The sequence below is a fragment of the Thamnophis sirtalis genome, unplaced genomic scaffold (assembly GCF_051295495.1).
Source record: "Thamnophis sirtalis isolate CommonGarterSnake01/CBP01778 unplaced genomic scaffold, rThaSir2_p1.2 scaffold_5, whole genome shotgun sequence".
Classification (NCBI taxonomy): domain Eukaryota; kingdom Metazoa; phylum Chordata; class Lepidosauria; order Squamata; family Natricidae; genus Thamnophis; species Thamnophis sirtalis.
Window position 1 is genome coordinate 2,086,371 of NW_028261385.1, and position 16,391 is coordinate 2,102,761.

The window sequence follows — 16,391 nt, forward strand, 5'->3', positions numbered from 1 at the left end:
TGATATCACCTGCCTCATGACGTCTGTCGTCATGATTGTACGACAATGCCCTAATTTCACAGGCCATAATTTCCATTTCAATCTTCGGCCAGCTCACAAGTGTCATTTGGCGCATAGTTCTTGCGAAAGCTTCCTGTGTCTGTTACAAGGAGACAGACACCGATTCTCCTTGACTGTCTTTCTATCAAGAGACGCCAAACCTCTCATCCTGTCCAACGGTCCCAGCTTCTGCCTTTAAAGACGTTTAAAATATAATCTTGCCAAGAGTGACATTTTGAAATATATCGCGCAGCCTGTGAGAAGGCCCCGGAATTATGATTAATTTAGGAGGGGAAGAGAAGGCAGTCAGAGGAAACGCCAAATGTCATTCTTCAAATCAGGGTGATTAAACGAAGCGGAGATAGGACGGAAATAAATTATCCAAAGGCTCAGATGGATTTGTTGCTTTTTTTAGGATTCAGACAGTGGTGCTGATGTCCCAGATTGCTGGCCTTTTCTCAGAAATGTTTCCGGCCACATTCTGGTTTCTTTAAAGTTTCAGATAATGGTAACACGAGAAGAAGAGGCCGTTTGGTGCAACGGTGAAGGCACTAGGCTACAAACCAGGAGACAGTGAATTCTAGCCCTGCCTTAGGCATGAAAGCTGATTAGGCGACTTTGTCCAATCACCAGGGGACGCGGAGTTCTAGTCCTGCTGTGGACATGAAAGTCAGCTGGGTGACTTTGACCAATCACCAGGAGATTGTGAATCCTAGCCCAGCCTTAGGTGGGAATTCTGACTCTGGGCTAACCACCAGGTGACTGTGAATTCTAGTCTCAATTTAAGCATGAAAGCCAGCTAGTACACTTTGGGCCAATCACCAGGTGACTGTGAATTATAGCCCCCACCTTAAGACAGGAATTCTGGCTGGGTGACTTTGATCAATCACCAGGTGATTGTGAATTATAGCCTCACCTTATATAGGAAGGAAAACTGGCTGGGTGACTTTGAGCCAATCACCAGGAGACAGTGAGTTCTAGTCTTTTACAGCTGGTAGACCTTGAGCCAGTCCCTCTTTCTCAGCCCTCAGAAGGAGACAATGGCAAATCCCTTTGGAGAAACCTTGCCAAGAAAACAGTAGGAATTTATCTAGCCATTGACCTGCAGATGTGAAGGGACACAAATACACAAAACAACAACAAGATCACCACAAGATGACTCAAATGGGTGTTGCCTATTTTTTTTAAAAAAAATCTTATGAATTTCAGCCACTGTACCCCACGGTTCGCCCGTGAGCTGCATATTCTCTCTGCCATGAATGTTGTCTTAATTGGTTCCACCACAAAACCGCGGTGGACTAAAGCGCGCTCGACGAAAGCGCGTACGTGACGTCATCACAGTGTGACGAAAACATCGCGCTGTGAGCAGTAAATTTAAAATTAAAGCGAAAACCTTACCCTAACCCCCCCAAACCTAACCCTAAACCTAACCCTTAACCTAACCCTAAACCTAACCCTAAACCTAACCCTTAACCTAACGCTAAACCTAACGCTAACCCTTAACCTAACCCTAAACCTAACCCTAACGCGTAACGCAACCCTAAACCTAACCCTAACCCTTAACCTAACCCTAACCCTAACCCTAAACCTAACCCTTACCTTTATGTGAATCGGCTTGCTTTAATTTTATTTTAATTTTAATTTAATTTATTTTTAATTTTTTTCGGCGTGCTGCTGATGACGTCACGTACGCGCTTTCGTCGAGCACGCTTTAGTCCACCGCGGTTTTGACGGGTCACGGTCTTAATTATGAATGCCAATCAATTACTCTGTGTCAACATCTATGCCACACTGCCCACAAGAGGACAAGGCCTCCTGCCTTGCCGCCAGAGGGCACGGCTGTCCCTTAGAAAGAGTTCTGGTGGAATTGTTGTAATTCAAGCTACCCTAGATGTTAAAATGCTCCCTCGAAAATTATTTTAAAAAAGGAGAAGGTACTGAGAGCTCAAAACCCGAATCAGCAGGACGCTGATAGGCTCCAGATCTGACTGGAATGGAGGGCACTCGCATCGGTCTTGGCTTAGCAGCATATCTCTCTGGCAAAAATACAAAACAAAGGAGCGTTTTTACAGCTCAGATACTCTCTGAGCTTGGTTTGTTTTCTTGCAGATGTTTCATTACCCAGTTGGATACATCGTCAGTGTTAGAAGGGAGAGGGGTTTGCAAAGAGAAGGAGGAAGAGGAGAGCTGTGGAGTTCTTAGTGCTCTCTGAGCTTGGTGGTTTTCTTGCAGGCGTTGAGTGGCCCAGCTAGGTAACTGGTTCAGGAGCGTGGCAGCCTGGGTCGCTGGCTGGTTCCAGTGACCCAGGCCACCAAACATTACCAGTTTGGCCAAACGGTCCAAACAGGTAGAACTGACCACTGTTTATAACACATAGCAAATCATTATGTGTAATAATATTAATATTCTATCTATCTATCTATCTCTCTCCCATCCATCCATCATCCATCCATCTATCTATTATCTATCTATCTATCTATCTATCTATCTATCTATCTATCATCTATCTATCTATTTATCTATCTCCATTCATATTGATGTAGTGAATATTGGCAATGCTTTATAATACATAGCAAAATCATTCTGTGTAATAATATTAATAATTTTTCTCTCTCTCTCTCTCTTTCTATCTATCTTCCTTCCTTCCTTCCTTCCTTCCTTCCTTCCATCCATCCATCCATCCATCCATCCATCCATCTATCATCTATCTATCTATCTATCTATCTATCTATCTATCTTCCTTCCATCCATCCATCCATCCATCCATCCATCCATCTATCATCTATCTATCTATCTATCTATCTATCTATCTATCTATCTATCTATCTATCTATCTTCCTTCCATCCATCCATCCATCCATCCATCCATCCATCCATCCATCCATCTATCATCTATCTATCTATCTATCTATCTATCTATCTATCTATCTATCTATCTATCTATCTATCTACCTACCTACCTACCTACCTACCTACCTACCTACCTACCTACCTACCTACCTATCTATCTACTCTCTTTCATCTATCTATCTATCTATCTATCTATCATCTATCTATCTATCTATCTATCTATCTCTATCTACCTACCTACTCTCTTTCATCTGTCTATCATCTATCTATCTATCTATCTATCTATCTATCTATCTATCTATCTAATCAGTCTGCTAACCATTGTGGGCCATAAAACATCTGCAATGAGACAGCCAGTTCAGAGAGCACCACAGACCCCTCAAAATGCAACAATCCCAAACTATTTCAGTCTGTCAATGCAGAAGCAGATTGGAATGGTTGAAGGCACCCAGGGACTTCCTGGAGCCTTGGTAGTCCTCCTCTCCATTACTAACTGGCTGTGTGGTTCTTCTTCTAGGATGAAGAGGGGGGCGTGGAAGTGGGTGAGGGGGCCGATGAATGGTCCCAGACCAAGACATTAATCAAGCCTCCAGACCAGCTGGACCTGACTGATGCGGTAAGTACCAATAGCACTTAGACTTATATACTGCTTTACGGTGCTTTTTACAGCCCTCTCTAAGCAGTTTCACTGCGAGTCGGCATCTTGCTCCCAACAATCTGGGTCCTTGTTTTATCGACTTTGGAAGGATGGACAACTGAGTCTGCATCCATCCATCCATGCATCCATCCATGCATCCATCCATGCATCCATCCATGCATCCATCTATCTTCCATCCATCCATCCATCTATCATCCATCCATCCATCCATCATCCATCCATCCATCCATCCATCCATCCATCCATCATCCATATATCCATCCATCCATCCATCCATCCATCCATCCATCCTCCATCCATCTATCATCCATCCATCCATCCACCATATCATCATCCATCCATCCATCCATCCATCCATCCATCCATCCATCCATCTATCTATCTATCTATCATCCATCCATCAATCCTCATCCATCCACCCAATCCTCCATCTATAGCAATAGTAATAGCGCTTAGACTTATATACAGCTTCACAGTGCTTTTACAGCCCTCTCTTAAGCGGTTTTACAGAGTCAGCATTTGCCCGCAATAGTCTGGGTCTTCATTTTACCCACCTCAGAAGGATGGAAGGCTGAGTCAACCTTGAGTCAGTGGGACTTCAGCTGCTGAACTGCAGCTAGCAATCAGCTGAAGTAGCCGGTAATATTGGACTCTTAACGACTGCGTCACCTCAGCTCAAAGTAAATTTGGGTTAGAGGCTGAAATGGAGAGGAGAAGAGATTGGACTAGAAGACCTCCAAGGTCCCTTCCAACTCTGGCATTCTTTTACTCTGTTAATTGATCAGTGGGACGGCTTGCCTTCGGAAGTTGTGGGGGTTCAACACTGGAGGTTGCCATTTGTCTGAAATTGTATGGGTTTTCCTGCTTAAACAGGGGGTTGGACTAGAAGACCTCCGAGGTCCCTTCCAATTCTGTGATTCTGAGAACACACTGGCCAAATTAGGTGTGGGCAGGTAATTCACCCATAAGCTGAACTCAAGCAAGTTAAAATTCTAATGTTTTTTTGAATTATTAGGGACATTATGAGGGTAGAACAAGAAGCAATGGGTGGAAACTAATCAAGGAGAGAAGCAACTTAGAACTGAGGAGAAATTTCCTGACAGTGAGAACAATTAATCAGTGGAACAGAAGTTGCCTCCAGAAGTTGTGAATGCCCCAACACTGGAAGCCTTTAAGAAGATGTTGCTAGCCATTTGTCTGGAACGGTATAGGGTTTCCTGCCTAGGCAGGGGGTTGGACTAGAAGACCTCCAAGATCCCTTCCAACCTCTGCTATTGTATTGTATATAGTGCTATCTTGGTGCTCAACTGCTTTGGAACTCATCAAATTGTTACTCGGTGCATTTTGAAATGAAAATTTTCTCCTGGGATTCCTTGTTCATTTGATACTCAGCGCAAAACCTAGAACTTAATAGCAATAGCAATAGCAGTTAGACTTATATACCGCTTCATAGGGCTTTCAAGCCCTCTCTAAGCGGTTTACAGAGTCAGCATATCGCCCCCAACAACAATCCAGGTCCTCATTTTACCACCTCGGAAGGATGGAAGGCTGGGTCAACCCTGAGCCGGTGAGATTTGAACAGCCGAACTGCAGAACTGCAGTCAGCTGAAGTAGCCCTGCAGTGCTGCATTTAACCACTGCGCCACCTCAGCTCGATGTGGTGTGAGCTGCCTTGTGACTCACTGTAGTTACTCCTTACGGGGAATAAATGGTTTGTTACTCATCATGTTTTGTACTCATCACACCTCCAGAACCAATGAACGATGAGGACCAAAGTGTCCCTGTACAGGTAGGCCTTGAGCCCAAAGTTTCTGTTGTTAAGCAAAAAGTTGTTAAGTGAGTTTGGACCATTTTGTGAGCTTTCTTGGCCACAATTGTTACGTGAATCACTGCAGGGTTAAGCTAGTCATCCGGTTGTTAAGTGAATCTGGCTTCTCCATTGCTGGTCAGAAGGTCGCAAAAGGGATCACGCGATGGTCATAAGTATGAACCAAGTATTGCCAAACACCTGAATTTTGATCGCATGGCCACAGGATGCTGCAGTGATTGTAGGTGCGAAAAACAATCCTGAGTCCATTTTTTTTCTGTGCCGTTGTAACTTTGAATGGTCACTGAACGAACAGTTGTAAGCCGAGGGCCACCGTACGGCAAAAGAGCTTGCAAAATCTCGAGCGGGTCATGTGTCGATCTGCTTTATGGCCATCACGACGTATGAGCAAAATTGTCAGCTCCATTATGGTTTTAAGTTCGAGGACTCCCTGTATTGATTTACAGGTCAGATTTCGTTTTGGGAAAAACTCGTAATCCCTACGGAAGCTCAGCATTAAAAAAAAACATCCTACATCTGTGTTTCTCAACCTTGGCCACTTGAAGATGTCCGGACTTCAACTCCCAGGATTCCCCAGCCAGCATTCGCTGGCTGGGAATCCTGGGAGTTGAAGTCCGGACATCTTCAAGTGGCCAAGGTTGAGAAACACTGTCCTACGTATTGGTTAAATGTTTCTGTTTATGCACCGGCCTCTTACTCACTGTGGGAATTGTGTGCGAGGAACGGCTCTTTTTTTTTCCTTCTGCAGGAACTGAAAGAGGAAATAACCCGTATCCTGACAGCCAACAATCCCATGCTCCGCAGAACATTGTCCGATAACAGTTTTAAAGTAAGTGTTTCTCCCTCCGCTCCACCCCCCCGTTTTGCAACCATTGATCCTTTCTAAAGTAGGGCAGAGCCTGGACGAAATCAATTGAAAACGGAATATGTAGAGCCTGCCTTTTCTTTTCAACACGATGGGTTTTAGTGTCTGGGTAAAATCAGAGCCTGGTGTTGTGGCCCGCCAGTGGCCCGCAGAGCTGGCAGCAGATTCGGGCAGTGAGGAGGTTGGGGAGGAAGATGGGCCAGTCCTGGAGTCTGGGGAGAGGCTCGGATGAAGGCTCTGTGTCGGAGGCAGAGAGGGGGCCAGGCCGTCTGACAGTTATCAGCTGCCTTCAGAGTCAGACATCAGTGAGGCAGAAGAACAGCTGGAGCCTGTTCCCATTGTGCGCATGTGCAGAGTGGCCAGACGAAGGGAACAGCTAAAGAACAGGAGTCGACTTGGAGTGAGGCCACAGGTGGACGGTGAATGGCCCCTCCCATGGGGAATAAAAGGGAGCAAAAGGGAGTGGAGTTTGCAGGAAACAATTAGTTCGCTTTATTGGTTCCTGACTCTCCGGGACTCCTTGCAAAGTTCTGCAGGTATCGGCTTGGCAACTCTCCAAGCCAGAGAAGGTCTGTGACTGTAAATCCTCCCTCGAAAGACTTTCCTGGATGTGAATGAGCAGAATTCACAGTCAATTATAAAAGGGGTTTTTGTCGGGACCAGGAGTTTGCTCCATGCTCTTGGGAAACCTCAGTTAGAACACCCTGGTTTGCAAATCACCCCAATTTCTGGCCACTAACCCTTCTTGCAAAAGGAGGGGTATCCCTGAGGTTATTTGAACAGTCTCCTGTCTTCTCGCTCCCTGGATCTCCTGGGAAGAGAAAACGACAAAAGCAGCAGAATGGTTAGTCCTACCTTATAAGGGTGGAATGGGATAACTCACCACTGCTGGGTGGTTGCGACCTGCTCGCCGCTACTACAGTTTGCTGCCCCCCAGGTCTCCACCGCTGGGTTGCCACTGCCAGCTCATCCTGGCTGGATTGTCACCCCTGGCTCGCCGCTGCCATATCACCCCAAATGACTTGCCATGGCATGACTCGCCCTGGGCAGAGAAGCAGGGATTAACTCCAGACAAACAATCAAAGCAGAAAACAATATCCTAATCAAGGAATCAGGCAGAAGAAATCCACACTCCACCAATATTGACAGGGCAATATTGTTGTTGTTTTTTTAATTTTTATTTTATCAATTTCATATATACATTCACAATTATATGATCTCATAACTGTTATTAATAATATGTATTTATAACAATTTTTTCCCTACAGTTGACAATATACTTGAAGATTGCTTTCTTACCATCCCATAGATTCATCATCTTACAACGGTCCTACTTCTTCTTCCTCCCTCCCTCTTTCCTTCCCCTCGTTTCTTCTCTCCTACTCTCCTTCCTTCCCTCCTTCCTTCCTCCTCCCTCCTTCCCCTTCCCTCCTTCTCTCCTTCCCTCCTTCCTTCCCTCCTTCCTTCCTTCCCTCCTTTCTTCTCTCCTTCTCTCCTTCCTTTCCCCTTCCTTTCCTCCTTCCTTCCCCCCTTCCTTCTCTCCTACATTCTCCTACATTCCCTCCTTCCTTCCCTCCTTTCTTCTCTCCTTCTCTCCTTCCTTCCCTCCTTTCTTCTCTCCTTCTCTCCTTCCTTCCCACCTTCCTTCCCTCCTTGCTTCCCTCCCTCCTTCCCTCCCTCCTTCCTACCCCCCTTTTTCTCTTTCTTTTCTCCTTCCTTCCTTCCTTCCTCCTCTCCTTTCCCTTCTCTCCTCCCCCTTCCTCCCCTTTACCCTTTCCCTCTTCTTCCCATTCCTCCCCTCTTTCCTACTCTTACATTCCCTCCCATTCTTCCTCTAGACAGGGCAATATTGTAATGAGAACAAACCTCACTCCCTTCTAGCACTGATGATGGTACTCAGTTGGGTCATGAAATGTCTGCAAGAAAGCCATCTGTCAGGCCTGCAATTATATTCCTTTTAGAATTTTGGCCTGCCACACTTTCTCTTATTTCATTATGCTGTTTCATTAGTATAGTTGACGGGAGGGGGGAATAGACAGGAGTAGGATTGTGGAATGTGCTGTTGTCATTCTTTTCTAGAAGACCAAGGTCATCTTTTGTCTCCGCACTTTTACACCTGACCGGAAGCAGCTGGGTGGAGATGACAGCGTGGAAGAAGACGATTGGACCATGTGATGGATTTGTGGGTGTGGGGACAAGATCATGAACTTTTAACTGGGTGGAATCCCAGGAAGCTCTTTAGAATTGGGATTACCCAGATGTGCTAAGATGTCTGATTTATTAAATTGGAACTTTAAGGATCGTTTTGCTTTGGACTCTGATTTAATTCCACATGATACTTGGAACGCTGACACCATCAAGCTCACAGAGTATCAAAAACCCCACAGCTACTGTCTTCCTCCTCCTCCTCTTTCTCCTCCTCCTCCCTTTCCCTGCCTTCCTCTAATTTATTTTCTGACCCTTTCACATTAGCAATGGGGGAAGAGGCAGAGTGTCAGGGTTCCAAAAAACACCCCCAATGAAATAAAACTCCGAGGCTTGAATTTCCTCAAAGTTCCACTTTAATAGAGATGTATTGTTGGCACATCTGGGAAAACCCGAATCTGAAAGCTTCCCGGTTTTCCCCACCTAGTTGAAAGTTCAAGATCTTGCCCCCACACCCACAAGTCCATCCCATGGTCCAGTCTCCCACTGCCATGCTGGCAGTTCCACCCATCCAGTTCCGGTCAGGTGCAGAGACAAAGATGACCTTGAGTTTCTAAGAAGAATGTTATTATGGCTACATATCACCAACTCCGTATAATCCCCCTTCCCATTTTTCCACAGTAGAAAGTGTGACAGGCCTGAAGTCCAAAAAAAGATGGCTTATAGGTCTGACACAGAATGCGTGTTTGTATGTGCGAGCTAGTGGCAGTGAGCCAGCAGTGGCAGACCAGCGGTGGTGAATTGTCCTAGACCTCCCCCTTTAAAACTCCAAGTAATAGCATTGTTCCCAGCTCTCTGTCCAAACACCATTCCTTTTCCAAGCTTAGTCCGGTTGCCCCAGCTCCAGAGCAGACAGTAAAAGATGGCCACCACCCTCACCGTCAATCTGGAGAGCTTGTTTCTGACCTGTCATGGAGCTTGCCTGGCTCCTTGCGGTCATCTGAAACACCTCTCCTTCACCATCCCTTCAGGATGGTTCTGGTCCAAAGACCTCCCAACGACGGTTTGCCGGCTGGGTTTTCGCGAAGCTCCTCGGAGCTTGCTATTTTTCCAGCCGTTCTCGCCGTGACACTTCTGGTTTCCTGGAGGATAGGGCCTCAATCATTCGGGTGAGCCCTAGCAGAAGGGAAGGTTCATTTTCTGGAACTTTGCTCACAAGGAAACGGGGGGGGGGGGAGAAAGGGGGAAATCTTATATCCCTTTTCTCTACTTCCCCCACCCTTTGGAATCCTCACCTCGGCTCTGGGATAACTAACAAAAGGGAAATCAGTATTTGTATTTACATTCATTGGAGCGAAGGGGATTACAAGAGAGTAACCAAGCACGCAATGGAGAATTCACATTGAAAGGAATGTTTTGGCTTCTTGTTCCCAACGTTCTAACCTTGGCTTGCGGAGAAAGCATAAATCACAATCATAGCCCCCAAAACCCTCTTTTATTTAGACGGCTGTGAATTATGGTCACTCTCAACCCGTAATGATTCACAAACAGTCTGTGAAGAGTCCAACAGATGTCTGCTTGAGTTGCCACAGTCTTTCAGGGGAACTGTCAGCACTTCTTCATTGAGTAATTAGGAAAGAAAACCACGAGACTCCATTGATAGAAATCAAGTGTACTTTTACTAATTATAAATGATTAGAAGCGTAGCAAAGCGAAGACTGATTATTTAGGCACGAAAGCGAGTGATAGAATAACCCATTTCCCCACCCCTTGGCATCCCAGTTGCAGTCCAATCATAATTCTCCCAAGTGTCAGGTGTGAGATAACTTCGAAAGGCATCACCCAGATGGAATGTCGGTGCCGTTGGCCTTGGCGGGAAACCTCCTCCGCATGCGCAGTAAGACAGGCAGCAGAAACTCCAGAATCTTCCTCCAGCACAATTAGTAAACCCCTCCCAAATACCATGCCCCCCCCTCCCCGTTTCAATGGCAGCCGAAACAGCAGCAATAGCAATAGCAATAGCAATTAGACTTATATACTGCTTCATAGGGCTTTCAGCCCTCTCTAAGCGGTTTACAGAGTCAGCATATTGCCCCCAACAACAATCCGGGTCCTCATTTTACCCACCTCGGAAGAATGGAAGGCTGAGTCAACCTTGAGCCGGTGAGATTTGAACAGCCGAACTGCAGAACTGCAGTCAGCTGAAGTAGCCTGCAGTGCTGCATTTAACCACTGCGCCACCTCGGCAAAGCAGAGGCTGACAGGAATGTTGATAAACACCCATCTTCTCTGGGTGTTTACAACCAACAGCCAAACGATTCGAGAGATTCGGACCCTCACCTCTCTCCAGGCCTTCCGAAAAGCCGTTAAAACCTGGCTATGTCGGCAGGCCTGGGGTCAATGAGTTCCCTTCCCCTCTCGAATCGTGTGGCTGTTGGTTGTTTTTAAATGCCCTGTACTTTTGTAGTTTTTGTGTTTTTCCCTTCCCCTCCTTGGGTTTGTGCGCCGCCTTGAGTCCCGCCGGGAATAGGGCGGCATATAAATAAAATGAAACTCAAAACTCGAAACTCTCCCTGGGAATTCTGCCAGAGGCCTAATTGCCAAATGCAGAGCAAGGCCAAACTTAGCACAGAGTCAAACAGAAGTTTTCAAAGCTTGAACCGACCAGATGAACTAATTGCTTCCTGCCAAAGCTCAGATCCCGTTCGCTCCTCTTTTATGTCTTATGGGAGGGGCCAATAGGGGCCAATCATCTCCAAGCCTTACTCCCGAGTTGAACCTTCTTAACTATTCTTGCCTTCTGGCAGCTCTGCGCATGCACACACTGGGAACAGGCTCCCGCTGTTCCTCTGCCTCACTGATGTCAGACTCTGGAGGCTCCAGAGGTGCAGCAGATAACTCCCAGATGGCCCTGGCCCCCTCTCTGCCTCCGATGCAGAGCCCTCGTCCGAACCTTCCCCAGACTCCAGGACTGGCCCATGTTCCTCCCCAACCTCCCGGTTGTCCCAATCTGCTGCCAGCTCCACAGGCTGCCAGCGGACCACAACACCCAGCGACTTAGGATACAAAAGGAAGGCTTTGGGATCAAACTGATTAGGATCATGCCAGTTTCACATAGCCCCGGGTGCTAATTGACTAACCAAGGTTGCAGAGCTGAGCTACCTTGCAGGGAAGCATAACCGGCCTGCAGAGAAAAGCAGTTTAGGAAGCTCTCCTCGCTGCAAGGGGGGAAATTCTGGGAAGTGGGGAGGGGAAGGAGAAGAAAATTGTGTGTGTGTGTGTGTGTGTGTGTGTGTGTGTGTGTGTGTGTGTGTGTGTGTATGTAACCGGGCACAGGATGAGTTTGAGTTTAATAAAACAAAAATTCTCCAATTTTTTATTTTATCAATTTCATGTATACATTCACAATTATATGATCTCATAACTGTTATTAATAATATGTATTTATAACAAACTTTTCCCTACAGTTGACAATATACTTGAAGATTGCTTTCTTACCATCCCATAGATCCACCTTATCTTACAACGGTCCTACTTCTTCTTCCCTCCCTCCCTCTTTCCTTCCCTCGTTTCTTCTCTCCTACTCTCCTTCCTTCCCTCCTTCCTTCCCTCCCTCCTTCCCCCTTCCCTCCCTCCTTCCTTCCTTCCTTCCTTCCCTCCTTTCTTCTCTCCTTCTCTCCTTCCTTTCCCCCTTCCTTTCCTCCCTCCTCCCCCCTTCCTTCTCTCCTACATTCCCTCCTTCCTTCCCTCCTTTCTTCTCTCCTTCCTTCCCTCCTTCCTTCCCGAATACATTTATATGCCGCCCAATCCCGAAGGACTCCGGGCGGCTTACATAAAAACAATAAAAGAAATATTAAAAAGTTTTAAAAAGTAGAAGACAAGACAAGTTAAAAGAGATACAACATACACTCAACCTTAACGGGGCTGGACCTCATTCAAGAGGTCAACAGCCCCAGGCCTGCCGGAAAAGCCAGGTCTTAATGGCTTTGCGGAAGGCCGCGAGAGAGGGGAGGGTCCGGATCTCTGGGGTAGATCGTTCCATAGGGCCGGGGCAGCCACAGAGAAGGCCCTCCCACGAGGAGCCACCAAACGACATTGTCTAGTCGACGGCACCCGGAGAAGGCCCACCCTGTGGGATCTTATCGGACGCTGGGAGGGGTGTGGCAGAAGACGGTCCCGTAGATATCCAGGTCCTAGGCCATGCAGGGCTTTAAAGGTGATAACCAGCACCTTGAAGCGCGTTCGGAGATCGATAGGGAGCCAGTGCAGCTCGCGGAGGATAGGTGTAACATGGGTGTATCTCGGTACACCCAGTATCGCTTACGCGGCTGCATTCTGGACCAGTTGTAGTCTCTGAACGTTTTCCAGGGGCAGCCCCATGTAGAGCGCGTTAACAGTAGTCAAGTCTTGAGGTGAGGAGGGCAACCCTATAACTGCTCTTTGGAGAGTTCTTTTTGCAAGATTCTTCCTGTATTGGCTTAGCCAAAGCACCGATGTTGAGAAGGTTAAAGAAGAGCCGGCGTGAAGCCCTTCTCCTCTCTTCCTTTCTCCGAAGGAAAAGGCCTACAAGCAGACCTCCTTGGTGGAGCAGATGGCAGTTCACTTCTCCCTTTGTGGGAACCTGATCTTCAAAGATTCGGACGAGGGCCGCCGGCAGAGCGTAAGACACAGCTCCTCAGGTGAGTTTTGCCCTAAGCAAGTCCCCTCCTGCGTGTGGAGAGACCAGGTCTGAGTGGGCAAACCTTTGGAGAGGGAAGGAAAGCAATGGGGACGAGCCACACAGATGGACCTCAATGTACTGGAGGTCCTTCACGCCTCTCTCAGCTGGGTGGTTTTCTTTGCAGGTAGTTTCATGACCCAACTAGGTAACATCATCAGTGCTAGAAGGGAGGGAGGTTTGTGAAAAAGAAGAGGAGGAAGAAGAGGAGCACTGTGGGATCAGATTAATTCCGACCTTGCAGGTCATCTAGTCCAACCCCTTGCCCAAGCAGGAGACCCTACACCATTTCTGACAAATGGCAGTCCAGTCTCTTCTTGAGATAGCAATAGCAATAGCAGTTAGACTTATATACCGCTTCATAGGGGCTTTCAGCCCTCTCTAAGCGGTTTACAGAGTCAGCATATCGCCCCCACAATCTGGGTCCTCATTTCACCCACCTCGGAAGGACGGAAGGCTGAGTCAACCCTGAGCCGGTGAGATTTGAACAGCCGAACTGCAGAACTGCAGTCAGCTGAAGTAGCCTGCGGTGCTGCATTTAACCACTGCGCCACCTCGGCTCTTAAAAGCCTCCAGTGATGAAGCTCCCACAACTTCTGAAGGCAACTTCTGTTCCATTGGCTGATTGTTCTCACTGTCAGAAAATTCCTCCTTATTTCCAGGTTGAATCTCTCCTTGGTCAGTTTCCATCCATTCTTCCTTCTCTGGCCTTCGGGTGCTTTGGAGAATAGCTTGACCCCCTCTCCTCTCTGTGGCAGACCCTCAAACATCGGAACATCACTATCATGTCTCCCCTGGTCCTTTTCTTCACTGGACTAGCCATGTCCAGTTCCTGCAATCGTTCATCATATATTTTGACCTCCAGTCCCCTCATCATCTTATTGTTCTTCTCTGCAGTTTTTCTAGAGACTCAACATCTTTTTATAGTGTGGATGCAATACTCTAGGTGTGGTCATTGGATCCTTGGTTCTCTTTGAACTTGTTTTGTTGCAGACGATTCATTACCCAACTAGGTAACATCATCAGTGCTAGAAGGCAGTGAAGTTTGTGCAAAGGAGGAGGAGGTCTATGTGGCTTTCTTGGTGCTGAGGGTTGTTTTAGTTGAAGGTGTTTCATTGCCCAACTAGGTAACATCATCAGTGTTAAAAGAGAGTGAGGTTGGTGGAGAGGAGGAGGAGATGATTGTGGGGTCCTTGGTGCCCCCTGAAACTTGGTTGTTTTCTTTCAGATGTTTCATTACCCAACTAAGGAACATCATCAGTGCTATATTTTTTTCTTGGAGTTTAGGAGGACTTTTTAAAAAAAAAATTATTTCTCATATATACATTCACAATTTATACGATCTCATAACTGTTATTAATAGTATGTATTTGTAACAATTTTTCTCCCCTACAGTTGACAATATACTTGAAATTGCTTTCTTACCATCCCATAAACCCATCTTATCTTACAACAATCCTACTTCCTCTTCCTTCCTTCCCTCCTTCCTTCCCTGCTTTCTTCTCTCTTTCTCTCCTTCCTTCCCTCCTTCCTTCCCTCCCTCCTTCCCCCTTCCCTCCCTCCTTTCTTCTCTCCTTCTCTCCCTCCCTCCCTCCTTCCTTCCCTCCTTCCTTCCCTCCTTTCTTCTCTCCTTCTCTCCTTCCTTTCCTCCTTTCTTCCCTCCTTCCTTCCCCTTCCTTCTCTCCTTCATTCCCTCCTTCCTTCCCTCCTTTCTTCTCTCCTTCTTCCTTCCCTGCTTTCTTCTCTCCTTCTCTCCTTCCTTCCCTCCTTCCTTCCCTCCTTGCTTCCCTCCTTCCTTCCCTCCTTCCTTCCCTCCTTCCTTCCCTCCTTCCTTCCCTCCTTCCTTCCCTCCTTTCTTCTCTCCTTCTTCCTTCCCTTCTTTCTTCTCTCCTTCTCTCCTTCCTTCCCTCCTTCCTTCCCTCCTTGCTTCCCTCCCTCCTTCCTTCCCTCCTTCCTTCTCTCCTTCCTTCCCTCCTTCCTTCCCTCCTTTCTTCTCTCCTTCCTTCCTCCTTTCTTCTCTCCTTCTCTCCTTCCTTCCCTCCTTCCTTCCCTCCTTGCTTCCCTCCCTCCTTCCTTCCCTCCTTCCTTCCCTCCTTCCTTCCTTCCTTCCTTCCCTCCTTCCTTCCCTCCTTTCTTCTCTTTCTTCTCTCCTTCCTTCCTCCTCTCCTTTCCCATCTCTCCTTCCCCTTCCCCTCCTCTACCCATCCCCTCTTTTTCCCTTTTCTCCCTCTCTCCTACTCTTACATTCCCTCCAATTCTTCCTCTACTTTTCCCTCTCTCCTATTCCTCTCCTTTCTCCTCACCTTCCTATCTTTCCTTCTACTCCCGAGTTTAGGAGGACTTTTGGTTATTAAAGAGATGTTCAGCTTTAAGGTCGACACTGAAGATGCCACCACTTTTCTTTTCTCATGGTGGACTCAGTCTTCCTGCCAGTTTGGGGCCATCGTAGGCAGAGGAGACTCCCAACAGCCAACGGTAGCCAGAACGGGGAATTCTGGGAGTCGAAGTCCATCCATCTTAAAATTCCCTAGACACAATGTGTTAGATCTCAGTGCAATGTGACTTCACATGTATACTGTTTTTCTCTAATTTTTCTTTAAAAATAGGATAAGCCAAGTACATTAACATATAGTGGAAATACACCGAGGGGAGGAGGAGTAGGAAAGAAGAAAGATGGGTAGAGAGGGATGGAAGAGAGGGTGGGGGGGGAAGGCGAAAAGGAAGTGGGGGAGCGGATCTGGAGAGAGGAGTGGTAGAGGGCGAGGGGAAGTAGGGTAGAGGGGGACGTGGCACGACAAATCCGCGCTCGACTAAAGCGCGCCCGATTAAACCGCGTCGCTGACGTCATCAGCAGGGCGACAACAGCGACCGCGGAGAAAAAAGGGTGCTTTAAATAGTGCTTTGAAAGCAAGCCGATTCACGTTAAGGTAAGGGTTAGGTTTAGGGTTAGGGTTAGGGTTAGGTTAAGGGTTAGGGTTAGGTTTAGGGTTAGGTTAAGCGTTAGGGTTAGGGTTAGGTTAAGGGTTAGCGTTGGGTTTAGGGTTAGGTTTAGGGTTAGGGTTAGGGTTAGGTTTAGGGGGGTTAGGTTTAGGGGTTAATTTTAACTTTAGCGTTCACAGCGTGCTTTTTTCGTCGCACTGTGATGACGTCAGCTACGCGGTTTCGTCGAGCGCGCTTTAGTCGAACGTGGTTTTGTGGAACCAGAGGGGGATGATGGAGGGAAGATAGAAAGTTGGAGGGTGGTGGAAGAAAGAGGTGTATGGAGAATGGAAGAGGTATATTGGACTTT

The 16,391-nt window shown here is 47.1% G+C and overlaps 1 protein-coding gene across 1 annotated transcript in view; it reads left to right on the top strand.

Annotated features, from left to right (window-relative positions):
• DNAI1 (dynein axonemal intermediate chain 1) overlaps positions 1 to 16,391 on the top strand; it is a gene marked incomplete in the record, with an annotated part of 116,829 nt that overhangs the window by 17,620 nt on the left and 82,818 nt on the right. Inside the window, 3 exon segments of the mRNA XM_087715288.1 lie at positions 3,407 to 3,505; positions 6,124 to 6,204; positions 12,941 to 13,064. Coding sequence (XP_087571414.1) covers positions 3,407 to 3,505; positions 6,124 to 6,204; positions 12,941 to 13,064 — 304 coding nt within the window.